The sequence below is a fragment of the Vanacampus margaritifer genome, chromosome 18 (assembly GCF_051991255.1).
Source record: "Vanacampus margaritifer isolate UIUO_Vmar chromosome 18, RoL_Vmar_1.0, whole genome shotgun sequence".
In the NCBI taxonomy this organism is placed as follows: domain Eukaryota; kingdom Metazoa; phylum Chordata; class Actinopteri; order Syngnathiformes; family Syngnathidae; genus Vanacampus; species Vanacampus margaritifer.
This window is the reverse complement of record NC_135449.1, coordinates 7,314,201-7,339,678: the sequence shown is the minus strand read 5'-3', so window position 1 is coordinate 7,339,678 and position 25,478 is coordinate 7,314,201. Positions and strand designations below refer to the sequence as shown.

Genomic DNA, 25,478 nt, shown 5'->3' with positions numbered 1-25,478 from the left:
AAAAATCATAATAGGAAAAAAAAAACTGTCTAAAACAGTAATAAAATTAAAATTAAAACAGTAATAAAATAAAATTATATCTATATATGTGTGTGTATGTATGTATGTATATATATATATATATAATTTTATTACCGTTTTAGACAGGGTTTTTTTCTATTATGATTTTTTTTCCCAGTGGTAAGTGTCTCAAAAAAAAAAAAAAAAAGATCAAAGAGGATAAATAAAGCACACAAGGATGTGAACGGGACTTTGATAGAAACAACACCCAAATATCAAGTCGCCAAAAAGTAACACTTTCAAACTCGACTGTTAAGTTGCAAAAAACTTTATTGTCCATCTCACGTTCACGCCTACAATCCTACAAAAGTGGGTTGTTCATACAGATTCTGATCCACCGCCTACGACACATTCAGACTGTGATCATGTGACTGTGATCATGTGACAGGCCGAGAAATGGACGCTTAACCAAAAAGACGCGAGAGACCTGCCACCCGGACGTATCATGCTTCGCACCTTCAGCCTCATGCACCGCACATTACGTCGCCTCGGAAGCGGCCTCATAGTGCATTCATGTCCCTTTATGACCAGCTACAGTACATTAAGTAGGTGAGTGTGAGTTTGTGTAAACCTTTACAAATGTTTCACATAGTTTAATCCACATTCTAATCAACGACACAGTGCTTCGCAACGGATCAAAACACAAATCAACATTGAGAAATTAACTAAAAAAAAAATTAAAAAAAGAGAACCATCAGGATATGAATGTCTCTTACTAAAAGTCCCTTTACAATAAGAAAAAAAAGGTTTCTAAATGTAACCGTTCAGTGCATACGGAAGAGGATTAGGGTCAGTGAAGAGAAAAAAAAAAGAAGATTGGCAGGATTCTCACTTTATTCTCAAAATTCTGACTTTAATCTCATAATTCCGATTTTAAAGTGAGGATTCTGAGATTAAAGTCAGAATTTCAAGTGAAAATTCTGATTTTAATCTCAGAATTCTGATTTAAAAGTGAGAATAATAGTAGCACTAATAAAGTCAGAATTCTGAGAGTAAAGTGAAAATTCTCACTTTATTCTTAGCATTTCCACTTTAAAGTGAGAATTCTGAGATTAAAGTCAGAATTTAAAGTGACAATTCTGACTTTATTCTTAGAATTTCCACTTTTAAATCTGAATTCTGAGATTAAAGTGAGAATAATAGTAGCACTAATAAAGTCAGAATTCTGAGAGTAAAGTCAGAATTTTCAGAATTCTGACTTTAAAATTAGAATTGTCAGAATTCTAATTTTAAAGTGAGAATAATAGTAGCACTAATAAAGTCAGAATTCTGAGAGTAAAGTCAGAATTTTCAGAATTCTCACTTTAAAATCAGAATTGTCAGAATTCTGACTTTAAAGTGAGAATAATAGTAGCACTAATAAAGTCAGAATTCTGAGAGTAAAGTGAAAATTCTGACTTTATTCTTAGCATTTCCACTTTAAAGTGAGAATTCGGAGATTAAAGTCAGAATTTAAAGTGAGAATTCTGACTTTAATCTCATAATTCCGATTTTAAAGTGAGGATTCTGATATTAAAGTCAGAATTTAAAGCGAAAATTCTGACTTTAATCTCAGAATTCTCACTTTAAAATCAGAATTGTGAGAATTCTGATTTAAAAGTGAGAATAATAGTAGCACTAATAAAGTCAGAATTCTGAGAGTAAAGTGAAAATTCTCACTTTATTCTTAGCATTTCCACTTTAAAGTGAGAATTCGGAGATTAAAGTCAGAATTTAAAGTGAGAATTCTGACTTTAATCTCAGAATTTTGATTTTAAAGTGAGAATTCTGACTTTAATCTCATAATTCCGATTTTAAAGTGAGGATTCTGAGATTAAAGTCAGAATTTCAAGTGAAAATTTTGATTTTAATCTCAGAATTCTGATTTAAAAGTGAGAATAATAGTAGCACTGATAAAGTGAGAATTCTGAGAGTAAAGTGAAAATTCTGACTTTATTCTTAGCATTTCCACTTTAAAGTGAGAATTCTGAGATTAAAGTCAGAATTTAAAGTGACAATTCTGACTTTATTCTCAGAATTCCCACTTTTAAGTCAGAATTCTCACTTTAAAGTCAGAATTTTGAGAATAAAGTGAGAATCCTGCCAAAGGTTTATTTTTTGGCCCCAATCCTCTTCCGTAAATGCGAACTGAGGAGAAAAAGAAGCCATTTTTATTGCTGGGTGGTGGCTTCAAGATTTGCACTGCAACAATACTGACATGCTAACAAGGCTGGGTGGTCGGGGGTTTGAATCCAGTTCAAGGTAAGGTAGCCAGGGATGGGCATCATAATCACGTCCACTACTATTAACTCATTCACTGCCATTGACGTGTATATCCGTCACTGGCAGTGAATGAGTTTACACTAGCACCCCCTACTGGCAGGTTACCATCCTACAATCGTTTAATGTTCAAGCCCGAGTCTGCTTTCGTTTCGCATTTCAGCGCGGGTCGTCCAGAGAGGAGCGGGATTTGTTTGTAGCAATTAGCGCGTTAAGGTAGCCCACCTGGCATTGGTGATTGCAGATCACAGTAGCCCTGATTGGCTGGTGGAGGAGGAGGAGGAAGAGCAGCAGCAACTTCTAACCATAAAAGTCACAACATGAAACTGTCACTGGGGAAGTAATAAATAAAAACAGAGCGGGAAATAAAATAAGATATAAAAGTGCTCAGATAACACCTCACTGGAGAAGAAACTGGAGGTGATGATGATGATGGTGAAGATGGTGGTGAGGTTCCCTGCTCAGCCGTTATCCAGCGATGAAGCACTGAGTAGGAAGTGCTAGTAGTAGTAGTGTTTTGGGTGCGGGTGCGAGCGCGCTACACAATGAGGGGTCCGCGGCGGGGGTGTTGGGGACTCTGGCCCTCCCGGTTCTCCACTCCTCCCTGCTCCTCCCGGTTGCTGGTGGAGTCCAAAACGGGCCTGTAGCCGCCGAGGTACATCAGACCTGGACGAGAGATGACCAACGGAAAGAGATGTTGACGATAAGAAGAAAAAAGGTGGAGGTGAACGATTCATCTACAAAGCAAATATTGTGAAATACTCAAATGTTCATCCTGTAATCGATACCTTTGTTAGAAAAGTTAAGAGACCAACAAAAAAAAGTTACATTAACTCTTTGACTGCCAAAAACGTTAAATAACGTTTAGTAAAATCCTAGGGAGGAGTGCCAAAGACGTTAAAAGACGTTTGTTTCAAAACAGAGGTGAAACTAACCATTTTCTATTGTTGATTACTGGAAAACAGAATAAGGTAGAAACAAACTTTTTTTTCTGATGAAAGATGAGAGTCCAATCTTTCATTTGGTAGAATGTGTGTTTCCATAGTCCAAACACAACATTTTCTGTGGACCTTGAAAGATCAGTCAAAAATGCTTAAATGGGCTGGCACCCACGGCATCCCTTTTCTGAAAACGTCTGGCAGTCAAAGAGTTAACTCATTCACTCCCAGTCCTTTTCACTGAAGCAACCCCCTTCGCTACCGGCTGTTTTACTGGGTTTTGACTGATTTTGCCAGGCCCACAGAATATTGTGTTCTATTGCTATAAAAACATGGAACCTGCCAAAAGAAAGATTTAGAGTCTCTTCTTTCATCAGAAAAAAAATAAGTATGTTTCCATTTTCCAGCTTATAGCTAAGTATTATCATTATTCGCAAATCTGTTTAAAACACTTGGCAAAAGGATCTTTTTTGCAACATGGCCCTGGTTGATCTCTTATACTCTGTTGCCACCTGCTGGCCGTTTTTGTCATTACTAGTATTCTCTTCAGTTCTGAGGCTGCATCAAAGCCTTCTGTATGCTCTAGCATAAAACATTTTTAAAACTTTTTAATTAACTTTTTTTAATGACATTTTTCACATTACAACAATAGACAAAGATTACAACATTCAAATATCCCCACCATCTAAACTTTTTTTTTCTCTTTTGTAAAGTTTAAAGTGTTATGGGTGTAGATGGGATATTGGAATAAAAATCCCTTAGAGGAATGGGAAAGATTGGAATATTTTTTGGGAAAAATATAAAAATTAGAGCTGTCAAACTAATTTTTTTTTTAATGTAATCACATCCTAGAATTTTGATTAATCACGATTAATCGCTTGACTTCACTAGTTAACTCGCGATTAATCGCACATTTTATATCTGTTCTAAATGTACAGTACTTTTTTTTTTTTATAGGTTTCCATACATAGTGGAAAAAAATGTTAAACTAATAGAAATAGGTCAAATAAATTTTGACGTCTATAGCTGTTAATGGCAGTGAATGAATAAAAAAAAAGAAGAAGAAAAGATTATTAAAAATCGTAATTAATCGCATGACTTCACTAGTTAACTCACAATTAATCGCAAATTTTATATCTGTTCTAAATGTGCAATAAAAATAAATTCTAGGTTTTCATACCTACTCTTGTTAACAAAAGTGGAAAAAAAAGTTTAACTAATAGAAATAAAATCCCAGTGTAAAGTATTGCAAAACAGTCACGTTCAAGTTAAAGATGTTACTTTAATCTTTAATTGGCCGGTAATCAGAATTTTATTCTGCCAAATATGGGAATCTGTAGTCCAAAATAAAAACATAATGATTATTTTAAGTATTGGTATACATAATGTTGCCTTCAAGTTGCTGGCTTAACGTGAATATAAATCACCTGCGAGTCCGATTTTTGCGTTTCAGCCAAAACTGCATACCTAGTCGTCAATTTGTACCGGGCACGACTCCTCATCTTTCCATCCAAAAGAAGGCGAGAGAAGGGCAAGAGAGGGAAGGGAGGAGGAGAAGACGGGATGGGAGGATTTCACAGGAAAGAGGGAGAGATAACAGAAGACATTTTACGACACACACAGAGAGAGAGAAGGACGCCGTTTGAGCTAAAACACACGGACGGGGACGGGAAACGATGGAGGACATCGAGGCGAGGTCGCACAAAATGTTCATACAAAGCAAATGAGCTCGTTAAGGGTGAGCTCACACTGAGAGCATGCATGTATGAAGCACACATCAGGGTTCGAAAAAAGGATGGTTACTCGCTGCCAGCAAGCGATGAAGCAGCGGAGGGACGAAATGAAAAAAAAGAGGTGCTGCTCGTTAGCCCGACGTTAGCTTCCGCCGCCATTCCTTCCTTCCTGGTGCTAGCCTAGCGAGCTAACGTCACTTGTGGTCGGCGTCCACTCACCGGCAAATCGGCCGTCGGGAGCCTGCTCATTGTCCAAGCCCAAAGAGGGCGTGTCACACAGGGCTACGCCCTGATTGTTATTGGCCAACTCGGGACACCTGCTCCGCCCACCTGCAAGCGAGGGCACAGGTCAAACAAGAGCAGCCGAGCACAGCGGGGGGGGGGGTGCGGGTGACGGGTCGGCCATGCGAGGATGAAGAATTGCGGAATGCGCTGTTTTTTTGTTTGCTGACAAACAAAATGCAATGTGCGCTAGCACCACCTACAGGACTGGAGTGGAACAGCATTGATGATTAAAAATTGTCTTTTTTCTGAGCCGAGCGTAGTAAATGAGACTATGCTGCAATTTATTGAGGAATCAACCAAGACAAGACATTTTATTGTTATTGGTAAAATTAATTAATCGACAGCTGAATCGGTAAAATTAATCAGATGATTAATTTTATCAATTAATCGGATGATTAACTAATACGCTGCCATAAATTCATTAAAAAAAAAGATTATTAAAAATTAGGGCCAACATTTGTTCCATATGTACAATAAAAAAAAAATCTGTTTTCATACTCTTGTTAACAAAAATGGAAAAAAAAAGTTAAACTAATAGAAAAAGTTCAAATGAATTTTTGACGTCTATAGCCGTCAATGGCAGTGAAGGAGTTAATATTATCGATTCATTGGTAATCGGTATTTTTTCTGAGAAGCCTAGTGTAGTAAATGAGACTATGCTGCAATTTATTGAGGAATCAACCAAGACAAGACATTTTATTGTTATTGGTAAAATTAATTCATCAACAGCTGAATCGGTAAAATTAATCAGATGATTAATTTTATCGATTAATCGGATGATTAACTCATTCGCTGCCATAAATTCATTAAAAAAAAAACGATTATTAAAAATTAGGGCCGACATTTGTTCCATATGTACAATAAAAAAAAATCTATGTTTTCATACTCAAATGGGAAAAAAAGTTAAATACAAAAAATAAAAAAAATTGTAATCATAATTAATTGCATGACTTCACTAGTTAACTCCCAATCACAAATTTTATATCTGTTCTAAATGTACAATTAAAAAAAATCTAGGTTTTCATACTCTTGGTAACAAAAATGGAAAAAAAATGTTAAACTAATAGAAAAAGTTCAAATGAATTTTTGACGTCTATAGCCGTCAATGGCAGTGAATGAGTTAATTTGATCGATTAATTGGTAATCGGTATTTTTTCTGAGAAGCCTAGCGTAGTAAATTAAGACTATGCTGCAATTTATTGAGGAATCAACCAAGACAAGACATTTTATTGTTATTGGTCAAATTAATTCATCTACAGCTGAATCGGTAAAATTAATCAGATGATTAATTTTATCGATTAATCGGATGATTAACTCATTCGCTGCCATAAATTCATAAAAAAAAAAAAGATTATTAAAAATTTGCGGCGACATTTGTTCCATATGTACAGTAAAAAAACGGGTGAGCGCATATGTTGGCGCTAATGAGGACAAAAAGGCAAAGGGTGGCTACGTCAATGATTGGCAGATCACACACACACACACACACACACACACACACACACACACACACACACACACACACACACACACACACACACACACACACACACACACACACACACAAGCCATCTGGCAGTGCTTGTGCTGTCAATCACGCACACACAAACATGATGACGTCACCGCACGGGGCTTGTCTGTTGAAAAGTGACCTTGTTGTCGTTCGCCCGCAGCCTCGTGTTTGTTTGCTCACCGCGCACAAAAGTGCATTCGGGAGAAAATAATAAGGTGGACGTGTAATTAACATGTATGGCATGAAGGCATGCAAATGCAAGCTTGAAGTGACTCATGCCCGAGAGTAATCCGTTCAAATGTGACTTTTCGAGATCGATTAACGGCCCAAAATGATTTCAATTTAATGTTACATGGATGCTTTAAAACAATTTTAAATTACGGGACCAGGTTGCACGGAGCATGTTGTCAACTGTTGTAAAGTGAGGGGAGGTTACCTTTGCCGTTGGATGGCGAGGGGCGATCCTCTTCTGTCACGTCGTTTCCCTAAAAAAATATATATATTTTTTAAAAATTATAAAAAATAAAAAAATAAAAATTTTTAAAAATAAAAAATAAGAGCTCAAGTCAAGTCTACTTGTTAACAAGTTATCGTTTGCCAGTCACCTCCGAGTCCTGCTCATCCACAGCCACGGAATAGTTCAATTCTGTTGACTCCTTGGAAGAAGAAAAAAGAAAAGAGGCATAAGTCAGTGCAATAATTAATTGATAAATCGAAAGCAAATCAATTATCAAATGAAATCAACAACTTTTCTTGATAATCGATGAATCGTTCAACCGCCTGGTTGAACGCAAAACAGTCCAAAGCGTCGGAATTTCAGCATCATAAACTATCGTTTTTGCAGACCGATTATCGTTATCGTCGTTATCGGCATTTTTATCAATTTTCTGACAGAGCACAATCGTTGTTTGCCAAAAGTAAAAGCAAATTATTTGGGTTCAAAACAAAGATAAGTCAGTCCGCTTTCATGGAGGATGACAGAAATCTGAGAATTTTGACAATTTTAATTAAAAAGATTTATTGATTATCAAAAATAATTATGGTGATCAATTCGTTTTTGTTGAACCTCAAATGTCCTGTTTTTTTTATTCACAAATAAAATAATCGACAGATTCATCTGCATCAAAACAATCGTTACACCCCAGCACCGATATTTACCCCTTCCAGTTGTGAGGGTCCTCGGCTCTCCATGGGGGCGTCCCGGCTCTCCTGGCCCCGGGCGTCAACCCCCTCCTGGCCCGCCCCGGGGGGCTCGCCATCCGCCCCAGCCAGGTAGGACCCTGACATGGAGGACATGGTGTCAGTGCTGATGTGGGAGTGGCGCGAGTGGGACGAGGCCATGGACATCACTGACTGGGCCAGGCTGCTGCTCACTGGGTCTGGCGGACACACGGAGACACACATCACCGTTTGACGGCCTTTTTCAAACAATCCATTGGAGACCACCCAGATTTTTTTTTCCTCTCGGTCTTCCTACGCCGGCTAATAATTTATTCATGTTAAAATGCTCCTTAAACTGGACGGAGGGTTTTGCTTTCCACATTTTGCCGCCATTTTATTGTTACTCAAATGTGATTGGTCAATACTACTTATACTGTAAATGGAAACCAGAACGTGTTCGATCCTGGACTCTTCTTCCCGACAGCTTCTGTCTGCTTTTAGCATGCGCTAAGTATTTCAACAACGTTCTTTTTCAAGATGCCGTTGAAAGGATTACGTTTTGTGTTACCTTCAGGGGAAGTGATAGTGGAGGAGAGCGGAGTTCCGGTGCACGGCGACTGGTCGATGGCCCCGGAAGAGGACAGGGTCAGGTTTTCGCTGTCAGGCGTGACTCCGCACTGTCAGGACAAAGAGGAGATTAGCATTGAAGCAGGAGCTTCTGCTCTAATAGAAATATGAGAAATGGCAAAATTAATCGATTAATCGACAACTAATTAATTATCAAATTAATCGACACCAATAGACACCTGGTATCTGTACTCACCCATCCCTAACAAAAATATTAGAAATGGCAAAATTAATCGATTAATCGACAATTAATCAATTATCAAATAAATCGAAAGCGATACAGACACCTGGTATCGGTACTCGTCCATACCTAATAAAAGTATTAGAGCTGGTCAACTTAATCGACATCTAATCGATTACCAAATTATTCGACACCAATACTGACACATTGTATCGGTACTCGTCCATCTGTAATAAAAATATTAAAACTGGCAAAATTAAACCATTAATCGACAATTAATCAATTATCAAATTAATCAACAGCGATACAGACACCTGGTATCGGTACTTTCCCATACCCAATAAAAGTGTTAGAGCTGGTAAAATTAATCGACATCTAATCGATTATCAAATTATTTGACACCGATGCCGACACATGGTATTGGTACTCGTCCATTTCTAATAAAAATATAAAAATTGGCAAAATTAATTGACAAATAATTAATTATCAAATTAATCGACAGTGATACAGACACCTGGTATCGGTATTCGCCCATACCTAATAAAAAATATTAGAGCTTGCAAAATTAATCGACATCTAATCGATTATCGACACCAATACCGTACTCGTCCATTCCTAACAAAAACATTAGACATGTCAAAATTAATCGATGAATCGACAACTAATCGGATAAATCGACACCTCAACACCTGGTATTGGTACTCGTCAATCCCTAATTAAAATTTGCAATGATCAGATTAACCGACAACTATTTTTAATAATCGAGTTTAGTTAGATCCATTGTTTGTCTTAAAATCAAAAGCTCTGGCGACAAAAAACACAAACCTCCTGCGGATCCACTGCAAGTTTGTGGCGACGGGCCTCTAATTCACTGCAAGACTTCTCATCTTCCTCTTCGGGGAGCACTGAGGAATTCTGGGAAAGCGACCTAAAACATGCAAACTTGTGGTTTAAAGAAGCTTTAAAACATTTTTTTTTTTAAAATCATATTAACTGACTTGGAAGCGCTCTTCTTGAGTTTCAGCCCCTGACTTGAGTTGGAGTGGTCCAGCGGGGAGAGGGAACGGGCCGTCGGCGGGTGGGCTTCGCTGCCGTACGGGGGCAGCGCGCCCGACACGTGACTGGGGCCGGAGTGGAGGGGGGGCGCCACGGAGGATGTGGCCAGGGGGCCGTTGAGAGCCTCCAGCAGGGACACGGCCTCGTAACCCGGCGGGATGTGCTCGGACGCCTGGAAAGAAGAACGGTCGCCGATAAATTGGCCGATTAATAGTTTACATGTACAAGAGGAGGAGCATGTACAGTGGATAACAATTTTTTTGAAGACGTCCTCATAACGTTAAATGTCGAAAGAATTAACACATAACGGGTGCTCTTTAAATTTGACATGCAAAACATGTTGAGAAAAAGCCTTTTTAACTCATTCACTGCCGTTGACGGCTATAAACGTCAAAAATTCCTTTATTATTAATATTATTTATTTAATTTAATTTTATTTCTATTAGTTTAACTTTTTTCCACTTTTGTTAACAAAAGTAGGTATGAAAACCTAGAATTTATTTTTATTGCACATTTAGAACTGATTTGTGATTAATTGTGAGTTAACTAGTGAAGTCATGCGATTAATTACGATTAAAAAGGGCAATCGGTTGATGCCCCAAATTTTTAATAATCTTTTCTTCTTTTTTTATTTTTATTCATTTACTGCCACTAACGGCTATAGACGTCAAAATTTATTTGACCTATTTCTATTAGTTTAACATTTTTTTCCCACTTTTGTTGACAAGAGTGGAAACCTATAAAAAAAGATATAAAATTTGCGATTAATCGTGAGTTAACTAGTGAAGTCCTGCGATTAATTACGATTAAAAATTGCAATCGGTTGATGCACCAAATTTTTAATAATCTTTTCTTCTTTTTTTTATTCATTCACTGCCATTAACGGCTATAGACGTCAAAATTCATTTGACCTATTTCTATTAGTTTAACATTTTTTTCCATTTTTGTTAACAAGAGTATGAAAACAGAATTTTTTTTTATTGTACATATGGAACAAATGTCGGCCCTAATTTTTAATAATCTTTTTTTTTATGAATTTATGGCAGCGAATTAGTTAATCATCCGATTAATCGATAAAATTAATCATCTGATTAATTTTACCGATTCAGCTGTAGATGAATAAATTTTACGAGTATGTATGGAAACCTATAAAAAAAAAATACTGTACATTTAGAACAGATATAAAATTTGCGATTAATCGTGATCTAACTAGTGAAGTCAAGCGATTAATCGTGATTAATCAAAATTTTAAGATGTGATTACATTACAAAATGTATTTATTTATTTATTTTTTCTTCCTGGAGAAAGAAAAAAAAGGAAAGAAAAAAAAGGAATTTTTTTTTATTTGTTTGACAGCTCTAATTTTTATATTTTCCCCCAAAAATATTCCAATCTTTCCCATTCCTCTAAGGGATTTTTATCCCAATATCCCCCCAATTTACATGGAAAACATTGAACGTTCATCATATACATTTTTTGAAGAATATTTTGGGTTTAAAAAAAAAATTAAAAATTTGCCTTCCAATTTGGCCGATTAATCGATCGAGCCCTAGTTAGCATTAGCTCATATTAGCTCCGCCGCAGTACCGAGTGTTCCTCCGAGTCTGTCGTCTGAGAAGTGATGACGGGGTTAAAGCTGGTCGGCGTCAAAGGGCTGACTTTCTTCCTCATTGCTCGGATCTGCAGCAGAGCTCTGAAGGCTAAAAACCAACAAACAAAAAAAAACAACATTTTTTGGGAACGTTTGTCAAAAGAGCACCTGGGCGCAATTGGGTGTGCGGCGTGGACTCACGCAGTCTGCAGATGGGGCAGCAGTTGGCCTGATAGCGCAAGGTGTCGGCGCAGGCGTTGCACAGGCACAGGTGTCGGCACGGCAGGATGAGCGTGTCGCGCACGTCCGACAGACACACCACGCACTCGGCGCTGTTGTCGCTGATTTCGTCGTCGGCGACCTGCGGGTTCAATCAAAGGTGTGCGATCGGAATTCGTCGGGACGGGAAAAAAAAGCCTCTCGTCGTGTTTACCTTTGATTCTTGACTGTTGTACTTGTTCTCGATCCCGTAGATCTCCTGCAGTAGGTAACTCACTCCATCCACCTGGAAGATGAAAGAAAAGACGGGTGTCACGTCTCCGGGGAACATAAATGCTTTGCTTCAAAAACGAATGAGCAAATACTTGACAAAAAAAAAGCGACGCGTGCTCACCACTTGTTTCTGCTTCAAAGGCTTCACACAATAGCTGCCGTCCATGTGCTGCAACAGAAAACAGCAGCATGAGGTATTCTACTTTGAATTACATATTGTGCATTTTTAACTCATTTGCCAAAAACGTATAAATACGTTCTATTTTAAATATTGCCATGCCCCCAAAGACATATTTATACGTTTTTTTATTCTAGAGCATACAAAAGGCTTTGATGATGCTGATTTAGAACAGATATAAAAAATTTGATTAATTGTGTTACCTAGTGAAGTCATGCAATTAATCAAAATTCTAAAATATGATAAAAAAATTAGTTTGACAGCTCTAATTTTTATATTTAAAAAAAAATTAATTCTAATCTTTCCCATTCCACTAAGGGATTTTTATCCCAATATCGCCCCATTTTACATGGAAAACATTAAATGTTCATCATATTTTTTTGAAGAATATTTTGGGTTTAGTCATGCAATTAATTACAATTAAAAATTTTAATCGACGCCCCAAATTTTTAATCATCTTTTCATTGATGGCTATAGACTTTTTTGTATTAGTTTAAGATTTTTTTTATTCTAGAGCATACAGAACGCTTTGATGATGCTGATTTAAAAGAGATATAAAAATTTTGATTAATTGTGAGTTACCGAGTGAAGTCATGCAATTAATCAAAATTCTAAAATATGATAAAAAAAATTAGTTTGACAGCTCTAATTTTTAGATTTAATAAAAAAAAAGTTCTAATCTTTCCCATTCCTCTAAGGGATTTTTATCCCAATATCGCCCCATTTTACATGGAAAACATTAAATGTTCATCATATTATTTTTTTGAAGAATATTTTGGGTTTAGTCATGCGATTAATTACAATTAAAAATTTTAATCGACGCCCCAAATTTTTAATCATCTTTTCATTGACGGCTATAGACGTCAAAATTCATTTGACTTATTTGTATTAGTTTAACATTTTTTTTATTCTAGAGCACACAGAAGGCTTTGATGATGCTGATTTAGAACAGATATAAACATTTTGATTAATTGTGAGTTACCTAGTGAAGTCATGCGATTAATCGTGATTAATCAAAATTCTAAAATGTGATTAAAAAATTTGTTTGACAGCTCTAATTTTTATATTTAAAAAAATTTTTTTTCCAATCTTTCCCATTCTTCTAAGGGATTTTTATCCCAATATCCCCCCATTTTACATGGAAAACATTAAATGTTCATCATATTTTTTTGAAGAATATTTTGGGTTTAGTCATGCGATTAATTACAATTAAAAAATTTAATCGACGCCCCAAATTTTTAATCATCTTTTCATTGACGGCTATAGACGTCAAAATTAATTTGTATTAGTTTAACATTTTTTTTATTCTAGAGCATACAGAAGGCTTTGATGCAGCCTCTGAATTTAAGAGACTGGTTAAAGTGATGGTAGTTATTACAAAATCGGCCAGCAGGTGGCAGCAGAGTATAAGAGATCAACCAGGGCCATGTTGCAAAAAGGGTTTTTTCACCCCTCAATGTGAATATTGAATAACGGAAACAGATCGAAATATACTTTTTTTTCCTGATGAAAGAAGACACTCTAATCTTTCTTTTGGTAGGTTCCATGTTTTTATAGCAATAGAACACAATATTGCAAAATCAGTCAAAATCCAATAAAACAGCCGGGAGCGAAGGGGGTTGCTTCGGTGAAAATGGCTGGGAGTGAATGAGTGAAAAGACCTCGCGCTCAAGTTTACCTTTTCAAACGTGGCCAGAAGTATGTGAGAGTGGCCCAGATGTTCTGCGTGCAGAAAACACAAGACATTTATTCACAGTCGTTCGACGAGGACGCGGGTGCGGACTCACCGTCGCCCTCGTCAACCACGGCCTGCACCACCATGGGGAAAATCTCCCTGTCCATGTCAAACAGCAGCTGCAAAGAACAAACGAGGTGGAAAAATCAATACTTATTAACTCTTTGACTGCCAAAAACGTTAAATAACGTTTAGTAAAATCCTATGGAGGAGTGCCAAAGACGTGAAAAGACGTTTTTTTTTTTCAAAACAGAGGTGAAACTAACCATTTTCTATTTTTGATTACTGAAAAATTAAATCGGCTGGCACCCACGGCATCCCTTTTCTGAAAACGTCTGGCAGTCAAAGAGTTAAAAACGTATCTTTGACGTCTACAGCCGTCAATGCCGGCGAATGAGTTAAAAGGGGAGCACAGTACGAAACCTGGAAAAGTCAAGTCGAGTCTTTCATAAATCGTAGCCAAGCAACTCACCTCTTCGTCCGCCCACTCGCTGAGGTTGACGGTGTGCGAGGGCAGGCAGAACTGCTGGCTCACCCCCCTCTTGAAGTGCACCGTCTCCGACTGCAGGGAGCCGTCCTGGGGCAGGTAGCTAAATCGAACCGTTAAGGTCAACGGGGTGCGCTCACACAAAAAATGCAGACGATCAAGGTCGTTGACCTTACACTGGCACGCCGTTGTGAAACTCCTCGACGGCCTGGTAGTAGATGGTGATTGCCACCTGCGTGTCGGCGTCGAAGGTGAACTCCACGTTGTAGCAGGCTCGTTGCTTGCCCTCCTCGTCGTCGCCGGGCAACTTGAGGTCCTCGCTGCACCTGCAAAGGTAGAAGCTTGGGTTTGAACTCATTCACTGCCATTGACGGCGACAGACGTCAAAAATTCGTTTGGACTGTTTCTATTAGTTTCACATTTTTTTTGTCTAGTTTTAGTTAAAAAAAAAAAAAGTCAAAAGTTTTTTTACCCGTATATATTTTTTTGTCTGCACATATTGTTGAACATTTTGGATCGGAAACTAATTCACATCAAATCTTCTCTCATCTGTTGGATCATTTAGAACAGATATAAATTTTATTATTAATCGCGAGTTAACTATTGAAGTCGTGCGATTAATTACAATTAAAAAAAATAATCGTCTGACCCCCGCTAATTTTTTATCTTTTTTTTTTTTCCCATTAGGAGCATCGGGCGATATATTTTTTTAATTGTAATTAATCACATAACTTCACTAATTAACTCCCGATTAATCACAAATGTTATATCTGTTCTAAATGTACGACAAAAAATTGTCTAGGTTTTCATACTCTTGTTAACAAAAGTGGGAAAAAAATGTTAAACTAATACAAATAGTTCAAATGAATTTTAGCCGTCAATGGCAGTGAATGAGTTAATATTATCGATTAATTGGTAATCGGTATTTTTTCTGAGAAGCCTAGTGTAGTAAATGAGACTATGCTGCAATTTATTGAGGAATCAACTAAGACAAGACATTTTATTGTTATTGGTAAAATTAATTCATCTACAGCTGAATCGGTAAAATTAATCAGATGATTAATTTTATCGATTAATCGGATGATTAACTCATTCGCTGCCATAAATTCATAAAAAAAAAAGATTATTAAAAATTAGGGCCGACATTTGTTCCATATGTACAATAAAAAAAATCTGTTTTCATACTCTGAACAAAAATGGGAAAAAAAGTTAAATTAAAAAAAGAAATTGTAATCATAATTAATTGCATGACTTCACTAGTTAACTAATTCGCATCAAATCTTCTCTCATAAACAACTTGACACACAATTACAGTATGTCAACAAGTGGCTACATAGCTCCATGCTATGAGCTAGTAAGTTAGCCAGCATTAGTTAGCGATCGGATTAATTAATAATAGATCATTAAAATATCCATAGATTTTAGTCCAGTGGATTTCACTTTCCTTTCTTTGATCCTTCCTCTGGTCTCCTGACAACCTCACGACTCTAGCTGGATCCTGAAGTACTCGATTTAGGTGAACATTATGGGATTTTTAATACTCACGCGCATACAAAAAAAAAAGAAAAAGAGAGAAAGAGAGCAATGATGACGACATACAAGATTACCGAATGAACAATACTGAGCTCTCTCTCAAAATAAGAAAGAAAAAAAAGATTTTAGTCCAGTTTTTATTTAGCGAAGTACATTTTTCGACATTAGTCGACAAAAAAAAACAAAAAACATACTGATTTAGTCCCAGTTATTGTTTATTAATGAGGGTTTTAGTCTAATCTAGTCTCGTGTTGGTCCGGTGAAAAATGTGTGTTGACGAAAATATTTTTGTTCAGTTTTTGTGAACGAAAGCAACACAAATTCCCGCTAGTATGTTTGAGTGAGATCTGTGAAAATTGGAAGGCATACGAGACCTACAAAAAAAATCTTATGGAGCCATAGCCTAGATTTAGCCATTTGCTATTTGTTGTTTATATTTTTGGTCTTTTATCTAGGTCATATTTGACCAAACTCCTCCCACAGAATCCCTCCGATGTTCTTGAAACTTTGGGTGTTAGATCTAAAGTTGTTGAAAGCTTTTTAGTGTGATGCAAAGAAAAATGATGCTGAAATTTATGGTCTAAACCTCGGTTTGAATCTTTACACACCCATAGAGCCCGGCAAAAACATTTATATGGCCCTTTACAGCTGCTCACAGCTCTAGTTTATTATTATTTTTTTTTTTTTATGAATCCTTTTCCCCAAAGAAACATGTTGGCGCAAATACAGATTAAGGATAAAGAGTGAGGAATTTGTCCGTTTTAACCATTCTTTGCCCCCAATAATCTGAAACGCCACCGTCAACTAGTCTTCTCCCTAAACCAGGAAGTATGCTGCTGACTCACGCAGACTTGACAAACATACACATTTTTTTGTCACCGAGCCTGGATTTAGCGGTTGCTGCTCATTCTTAGTCAGCGCTTGTGCGCGTGTGGAATTGTATTACAGCGTACCGTACAAGCCGCAGTGTGTCCTTGCGGATGTTTATAAGGCTCCGTAGCGTCTTCACCGGCTCCTGAGGCGGAGGGGCCGCGTATGGGAACTGAAAGCAAGAAAAAAAAAAAAAAACAATCATTTGAGAAAGTTAACTCGTTCACTGCCATTGACGGCAAAAGACGTAAAAAAAAATAATTTGAACTATTTCTAGTTAGTTTTATTTTTTTAAACCTAGAATTTTTTTATTGTACATTTAGAACAGATATAAAATTTATTATTAATCGCGAGTTAACTATTGAAGTCGTGCGATTAATTACAATTAAAAAAAAATAATCGTCTGACCCCCGCTAATTTTTTATCTTTTTTTTTTTTCCATTAGGAGCATCGGGCGATAATTTTTTTTAATTGTAATTAATCACATAACTTCACTAATTAACTCCCGATTAATCACAAATGTTATATCTGTTCTAAATGTACGACAAAAAATTGTCTAGGTTTTCATACTCTTGTTAACAAAAGTGGGGAAAAAAATGTTAAAATAATAAAAATAGTTCAAATGAATTTTTGACGTCTATAGCCGTCAATGGCAGTGAAGGAGTTAATATTATCGATTAATTGGTAATCTGTATTTTTTCTGAGAAGCCTAGTGTAGTAAATGAGACTATGCTGCAATTTATTGAGGAATCAACCAAGACAAGACATTTTATTGTTATTGGTAAAATTAATTCATCTACAGCTGAATCGGTAAAATTAATCAGATGATTAATTTTATCGATTAATCGGATGATTAACTCATTCGCTGCCATAAATTCATTAAAAAAAAATATTATTAAAAATTAGGGCCGACATTTGTTCCATATGTACAATAAAAAAAAATCTATGTTTTCATACTCTTAACAAAAATGGGAAAAAAAGTTAAATTAAAAAAAAATTGTAATCATAATTAATTGCATGACTTCACTAGTTAACTCCCAATCACAAATTTTATATCTGCTCTAAATGTACAATTAAAAAAAATCTAGGTTTTCCTACTCTTGGTAACAAAAGTGGAAAAAAAATGTTAAACTAATACAAATAGTTCAAATGAATTTTTGACGTCTATAGCCGTCAATGGCAGTGAATGAGTTAATATTATCGATTACTTATTAACTCCCGATTAATCACAAATGTTATATCTGTTCTAAATATACAACAAAAAATTGTCTAGGTTTTCATACTCTTGTTAACAAAAGTAAAAAACTAATAGAAAAAGTCCAAATGAATTTTTGACATCTACAGCCGTCATTGGCAGTGAATGAGTTAAATACACGCTATGAGACGATGGGGAGCGGCCCTAACAAGTCCTCTCGTACACACCACGGCTGCTCATGGTTTATCCTCAACATTGAACAATTTCAGCTAGTCAACATGAATAAGAGAAATCTGCTGTACTTTCCAAGAAGATAGTTATCAGCTGCGGATTCATCTTTGACCTTTAGGGTCAAACATCCCTTGGTCACGTTTGCGTTTCGCTTCGATCGGATTCAAAGCCGCAAGTTGCTGACTGTGCAAAAAAAAAAAAAAAAGACCAATCTCCGCAGACTACACAAACCTCTCTCCGGTGTTTACGCGCCCGCGAACGACAGTAGCGATCTGGGCCTCGGGTGGGAGTCGCGCTGGTAAAACACACACCCGCGCGCGCTGATGCTGAAAAGAGCCTTTCATTAGGCAACACTGGAGGTCTTATTAGAAATGTCACGGCGGCCATTCGCGCTTGTGTATGTTCAACGCCATTTGAAAACATTCAATTCCTTATAGCAGATTATTGCATGTGGGCAGGGAAGATGTCTAAATATAGCTCGTCCGTGATCATATTTGCGAGAGAGCCAGAGCGCAATAACTCAAGCTGGGTTTACGCTTTTACTGCGCCATCTGCTCACAAGCCACTGAGCGTTATATAACGCCGCTTCGAGCGTCTCATTCAAAGAGAGATGAAGAAGGGGGGGGGGGGAATTTTTTTTTGGGTGTGTGTGCCCGCGGGAGGATTTAAACGCCCACATAATCTGGGAGCAAAAAACGCTACTGCTAATTTTAGCCCGAGTCTAGACATTAACGGCAGGCTTCAAAATTTGCTGCTTGTGAGCTAAACATTCCGGTGACATGATTGAAAGGCCGCAGGAGGAAAGCCTTATCGCTTGGCAGGGTTTCATTTTTAATTACTCTGACAGGCGTCCATGTAAATCGCAATCGGGCAGAGGGTGGAAGGCTGCTAAACGCTGCAGCGGGATGCCGTCAGCTGCAGACGAACGGGGTTGTGTACAAGCACGTCAACACGAAATGGATGCCAGATGATGGGGTTGGCTGACAAGGAAAAGAGGGGTTTGACAAAGGTGCTGAAATCATAAAAGAAAGTACAAAAATTTAATTGAACTTTTTAAATAATGTGGGACAGCCCCGACTGCAAATCGCCATAATTATCAAATAATTGAATGTCATTATTGCAGCCACTTGAAAGGAATTTTATTTTATTTGATTTTTTTAAAATATTTTTTTCTGTTAATTTCTTTTCTATTTAAAAAAAAGAGAAAAAATGTTTTTAAAACTCCCCGGAAAAAACATTCAGAAAAAGACAAAAAAAAATGTATTATTCATAAAAAAACCGGATTTTTTTTTAAAATAAAACAGAAAATAAAAAAACAAAACCCTCAAAAAATGACTTAGAAAAAAAAAAATTGATTTTTTTTTCTCAAGTGAATGCAATATGCCTCCGTACATTATAATTGTCATGACAAAAAAAAAGAAGCGCTTTTTGGCAATGTTTTCACAAAAAAAGATACAGGAGATCAGGTAAAAAATAAAAAATAAAAAAAAGATAAGGTAGGCGAGGGATCCTGAAAAAATACAGAGGAGAGGTTCCACGTGTAGGTGAATACACAAATTATAGCTTGTCATTTTTTACATTTAGTTTACATTTTTTGATTTACTGTAGCTTACAATTGAAGTTATTAGTGTAATTAAATCAACTTTCATGTATTAATTGTTGCTTTAATTAAACATATTTTTATATTTAATTGGATTATTTGACATTAAAAAAATATAACAATTCCACAATTAAGCATTTTTTTTAAATTTCAAATTATTGTTCTTTATACAATAAATAACTATCAGATTAAAATGAAGAAATTACTGTATTTTACAATTGAAGTTATTAGTGTAATTAAATCAACTTTAACGTATTATTTTTTGCTTTAAGTATATGTATTTTTATTTTTAATTGTATGACTTTAAGTAAAAAAAATTATAACAATTTCACAATTAATATTTTTCTTATTTAAAATTATTGTACTTCATACAATAAATAACTCTCATATTAAAATGAAGAAATTATTTCAGAATGTAAAACCATAAATGTCATAAAAAAAAATTAAAAGCTGGATTGAGAAAAACAAAAGAAAATCTTTAAAAAACAAAAATACTGGACTTCACGATAATACTGGTTGATTTGTTTTTATATTTCTTGTTGTTTTGTGCTGATATGGGCGCAATACAATACCTGATTTAGCAAGCTAAACCATAGAACTAAGTTAGCTAGCTAAACCTAGCAAAAAAAAAAAAAAAGAAGTAAACTAGCTAAACCTGGCAGTGAAACACAAATTTATATTTGTACTTATTCAACCAATAAAGCGAATTAAAATTGGTCATATGCAATTGGCGACGTCAGTAAGAATACTCACCGCTACTGGTCTGGTCCCGAGGAAGTTAAGGTCCGTGTTTTCTCCAAACAGGTAACCTTCCGGGTGGGTTGAGTCAAACTTCTCTCCGCCCATGATGAAGTGGCTGGCAAAGTAACTTCCTGTGGACCCAGAACACAGAATGCAAAATGAATTTCCAAATTTGGATTGCAAATTGTCAACAGCAAAAAAAAAAATCCATTATTTTTGGCCCAAACTCCAAAAGTAGTTAACTTGGCAACTCACAAAAGGCGCAATAACCTACAAGGATTCCTTTTTGGCCACAATGCGACATAAGAGTTCTAATTAAGGAAAGTCATTTTAAACTAAAGTTGGTGTCTATGCGGTCTATTAATAGGACTATCATTGTCAACAGCCTCTCAAATAACTCCCCCTGGGACCAGCGGTCGCATTTTTCTGTTGCGAGATGGTCAGTTGGCATCCATTCTCGAATGTCCGGTTCCGTCCGGTTCTGCCGCGTCACTAGTGCAGCTGGATTCAAACCAAGTCGTTTTTTTTTTTTTTTCATCACAGGGGAGGAATGACAAGACTGTAATAATACGCATCCGGATACATACTTGACAGGATGTGGGAGGTGCGAGCCGAGTGTGACACCTTCAAGACTTGTTTCGCACATCCGCAGATTAAAAGAAGACTGAATGACAGCTCCTGAAGCAGGTCGGCGCCTTTGTCACCGGATCCCGCTTACGGGAACTGGGTCTGACAGATCAGTTTCATCTGCAACCTTCCTCCTTCTTCCCCTAACACTGACAGGATGGTGGCAAGCAACGACGTATAAAAATGCCATACAAATTAGATTTTAACAAGATAATATAATAGAAATTTTAATGTCATTTTTTAATTACTTGTATAGAAATAGTTGTTTACTCAAAAGCCTGCCCACGTACCAAGTGTGGAATTAAACAACCAAGTACATTTTTTATCAATATAGTTACACAGATTAGCGTTAGCTAACAGGGTTAGCTTCTGATAAGCTGCAAATACTTGATTGCTTGCTAATGTTGTCAACGAGGCGTATTTTTGGGGGGGGGTTTGTTTTTAAACACAAAAATAGAGCTGATGCTGATTTCGCCTTGTCAAAGTCTAAGGGTAAGCAGAGCTGCAATGAGTTTTTGTTAGTTACGCAGATTAGCGTTAGCTAACAGGGTTAGCTTCTGATGAGCTGCAAATACTTGATTGCTTGCTAACGTTGTCAACGAGGCATTTTTTTTTGGGGGGGGGGGGTTGTTTTTAAACACAAAAATAGAGCTAGTGCTGATTTCGCCTTGTCAAAGTCTAAGGGTAAGCAGAGCTGCAATGAGTTTTTGTTAGTTATGCAGATTAGCGTTAGCTAACAGGGTTAGCTTCTGATAAACTGCAAATACTTGATTGCTTGCTAACGTTGTCAACGAGGCGTTTTTTTTTTTGGGGGGGGGGGGTGTTTTTAAACACAAAAATAGAGCTAGTGCTGATTTCGCCTTGTCAAAGTCTAAGGGTAAGCAGAGCTGCAATGAGTTTTTGTTAGTTACACAGATTAGCGTTAGCTAACACGGTTAGCTTCTGAAGAGCTGCAAATACTTGATTGCTTGCTAATGTTGTCAACGAGGCGTTTTTTTGGGGGGGTTGTTTTTAAACACAAAAAAATAGAGCTAATGCTGATTTCGCCTTGTCAAAGTCTAAGGGTGAGCAGAGCTGCAATGAGTTTTTGTTAGTTACGCAGATTAGCGTTAGCTAACAGGGTTAGCTTCTGAAGAGCTGCAAATACTTGATTGCTTGCTAACGTTGTCAACGAGGCGTTTTTTTTTGGGGGGGGTTGTTTTTAAACACAAAAATAGAGCTGATGCTGATTTCGCCTTGTCAAAGTCTAAGGGTAAGCAGAGCTGCAATGAGTTTTTGTTAGTTACGCAGATTAGCATTAGCTCACAAGGTTAGCTTCTGATAAAAAGCAAATACTTGATTGCTTGCTAACATTGTCAACGAGGCATATTTTTTGGGGGTTTTGTTTTTAAACACAAAAATAGAAAACGTTGCCTCGCATGTTCAATCCCCAACCTCACCCTGTGGTTGTCATGGTAACAAAAATCAGTATTCATCGGCCCGGTAGTATATGGGGAATGGAATCCAGGTGCTCACTTGAATGAGCAATGTTTTGAGACCTGGCAACATTTGTAAATTGTAAAAAAAAAAAATAATAATAATAATAATAATGTGTCTACTGTAATAACAACAAAGCCACTGGCCTCTCAGAATGGATGATTGTTGTGATTCATTAGTGTGACATCGAAGCGTAATCGCATTCGCAAAATTCAGTTTATGGCGAGACGAAAGCCACGTTTCTTTCAACGTCTATCTGTGATCTTTCAAATCAGATTGCAGCTCAACTCCCCTGCAGGCCAATGCTGCAATCAAACAGGACGCATCCAAACACACGCATACACACACACATCTCAGTCTGGGGTCCAGAGAGCTGGGATTTGGATTTATACTATGTCGCTAAGGTTTAAGTAGCTAAAATACACATTACTATTATGGAGAGAAAAAAATAATGTTAGCGATAAACATGTAAATGCTCATACTACTTACAAAATGCAACTAGGTATGTTGGAAAGTTATTTTAGGTGGATTAGAGGTAAATTTGTATAGTCCGATTTGCATTAAGTCAGTACTTATGAAAGATTCCCAACATATAAGTTAGTTCGTCTTTTTTTTTTCTTACATTTAATTCGATTTGTGTTTTCAGTTTTCCCCCAAAGGCTAACTATTTTTTTCTGTTGCAGTATTTATTTATAAAACCTATGCTAGTGTTTTCCATCAGTTTTGTGTATGTGTGAGATGAATGTGATGTGGGGGGTCTCCCAAAGGGTGCAATTCAAGATAGAACCCCCACTGACTTACGAAGAGACAACTGTTTGTAATATTTCAACGCGAAATGGATCTCTAGAGTTTATGAAGATGGCATGTTTTTGGTTACGTTTACAGAAACCCCAGAGGTTCAAGATATTAGGAACGGTCCCGGGATGATGCTGTGCGTTAAGCAGTATTCACAATATTCAATGATGTGTTGTTAAATTCATCAAAACATACTTTTTGTTTGAAAAGGCAGTATTAGTTTTGTGTTATTTAATTAAAGTGACTGTAATGTAATTTTACGGCACAGAAATATGACAAGCTATGTAAATGTTGCCCTGAAGGCCTTTCTGCAGCTCTTTTCCAGCTTGTCAGCAGCCTCTGTGCTTATGTGTGTACTACTTTTTCATCATTTTAGCGCAAAACATAAATCACCTGCAATACGCTATGCAGCGTGAATCCATTACAAAACAGAACACACACTCGAATACACGCACACACACATTAGGTTTACCTGTTGTTGGCGACTTACCAGATTTCGGTGGGTAACGGTACACCGAATTGGACGGAATATCCACTTCTTCCACGCCTATGTTTTGTCTGCTCGCGAAAGCCCCCATCTCCGGTCAAATGACAAGAATAAAGACAAAATGGACATTCAGCTTCGCTTTGTCAAACCCCCTCGATGATGATTACTTCGACTCATTTAATCCACTCGGTCCTTGTCCCTGTCCATTTCTCGTAAAAGGGGATCGAGCTCCCCCTTTCTACACCGTGGATGTGAGTGACCGTTCCAGGGATTAGTGGCCGGTCCGCTGGTTGTTTGTCCTCGCCGGTCAACGGTGGAGCTCGGTTGGTTGGTTGAAAAGAGGCAGGAGGGTAAAGCAGCAGTTGTGGGATTCCCTTTAAAAACAAACGAGCTTAATTTGGACTTTTAAAGCACCAAAAACATAAATATGTCGATGTACTACACGGTGGCGGCGGGACGCTGGTCTTTAAGTCAACCTCGGTTCTGTCAGAGGTCTGTGGATCCCTGTGACGTCACAAATCCGGACCCTGGTTTTGGCGCAGTCCTTTCTCTCTTTCTCTCTCTCTCTCTCCACCTAGCAACGAACATAGCCGCCTCATATGTAGCCTAACCCCCCGGCGAAGACTGCAATGCAGAGACAGTAACACGCACGTAGTAGCAATACACGACTAAGGGAAAGCTAATGGAGCTTAATTTAATGAGCTAGCTATGCAAAACATGACATTTTTAGCGCGAGGCCTCGTGGGGCGTAGTGAGAGGTCCATAAAAAAATAATGACCGAGAAACCTAGCTACCACAACATAGCATGGTAGCTCACTAAGAGACCATTTGGTGAGGTAAAGTAAAGTAAAAACATTTTGAGGTAGACTTAAGTGAACAAAGGAGGAGCGGTAGGCTAAAGTTGCCAACTAAATGTTGTTACAGGCAGGGCAATTTGTTGCTAAAAGTTGCTAACTGACAATTAACATTGCGCGATGACGTCATTGCGTAATTAAGTTTGCACGTCGATGGGCCTTTAGGGGTTATTTGTGTGTACGTGGTGAATTTACATATAAAAAATAGAGGGGGTAATATTCAATATATACAAATAAAAATCCCCCATGTTTGCGACATTATAAAGTGGTAAATTTGCGGGAAAAAAAACTCACTTTACAAGAAATAAACTTGGGATATTTGTGCCATTAAAATTCGCAAATTTGCAATATATTGACACGTTCGGGATGGTAGAGGCAGCGCGCAACTTAAATCCACTCTGTTTTCATAAAAAGTTTTTTCTCGTAAATTTGTGAGTTTTTTCTCAGATTAAAAAAAAAATAAAATAAAAAAAAATATATATATATATATATATATATATATATATATATGAGTGTGTGTGTGTGTGTGTATACGTGGCCCTAATACGCCCTCGTACAAATGCCCATACATACCATTAATGAGACTTAACCTGTACAGCTCAATTGGGGGGAAAAGTCAATATTTTAGAGAGGAGAAGTAAAAATTAAATAAACAACTGAGATAATTTAGTGCAAGGAAACACTTTTCCAAAATTGTTAAAACGTTTCCACTCAAATTCCAAAAGTAGCTAAATTTGTTTCTGGATGATTTTTGTGGGGGGTGCGGGTAGTCT

The 25,478-nt window shown here is 37.1% G+C and overlaps 1 protein-coding gene across 7 annotated transcripts; it reads right to left on the bottom strand.

Annotated features, from left to right (window-relative positions):
• Nucleotides 1-312: 312 nt before the first annotated feature.
• On the bottom strand, nt 313-24,751 carry rnf157 (ring finger protein 157). 7 transcript variants are annotated; one of them, XM_077551576.1, is made up of 20 exons: nt 23,855-24,750; nt 20,479-20,597; nt 16,783-16,871; nt 14,473-14,622; nt 14,282-14,399; nt 13,862-13,928; nt 13,753-13,796; nt 12,018-12,065; nt 11,838-11,909; nt 11,606-11,765; nt 11,401-11,513; nt 9,756-9,985; nt 9,583-9,685; nt 8,518-8,626; nt 7,947-8,167; nt 7,394-7,444; nt 7,225-7,273; nt 5,210-5,320; nt 4,685-4,759; nt 313-2,985 (listed from the first exon to the last, which is right to left on the bottom strand). In XM_077551576.1, the coding sequence occupies exons 1-19, from the start codon at nt 23,940-23,942 to the stop codon at nt 4,725-4,727; spliced, it is 1,977 nt and encodes a 658-aa protein (XP_077407702.1). In that variant the 5' UTR covers nt 23,943-24,750; the 3' UTR covers nt 313-2,985; nt 4,685-4,724. The 7 variants fall into 7 exon arrangements, with proteins under 7 accessions (XP_077407702.1, XP_077407701.1, XP_077407700.1 ...); XM_077551575.1 differs by having other exon boundaries at nt 4,725-4,759; nt 23,855-24,749; XM_077551574.1 differs by lacking the exon at nt 4,685-4,759 and having other exon boundaries at nt 23,855-24,225; nt 24,328-24,744.
• Between the last annotated feature and the right edge of the window lie 727 nt (nt 24,752-25,478).

Bases quoted from the DNA above. Each gene is read 5' to 3' on its own strand.
- rnf157 (XM_077551573.1), bottom strand. From the start codon at position 23,942: ATGGGGGCTTTCGCGAGCAGACAAAACATAGGCGTGGAAGAAGTGGAT. The intron at 11,910-12,017 runs GTGAGCACGCGT...TTCATCTTCCAG, and splicing joins CTTTGAAGCAGAAACAAGTG to GTGGATGGAGTGAGTTACCT. The intron at 7,274-7,393 runs GTGACTGGCAAA...ATATTTTTTTAG, and splicing joins TGGATGAGCAGGACTCGGAG to GGAAACGACGTGACAGAAGA.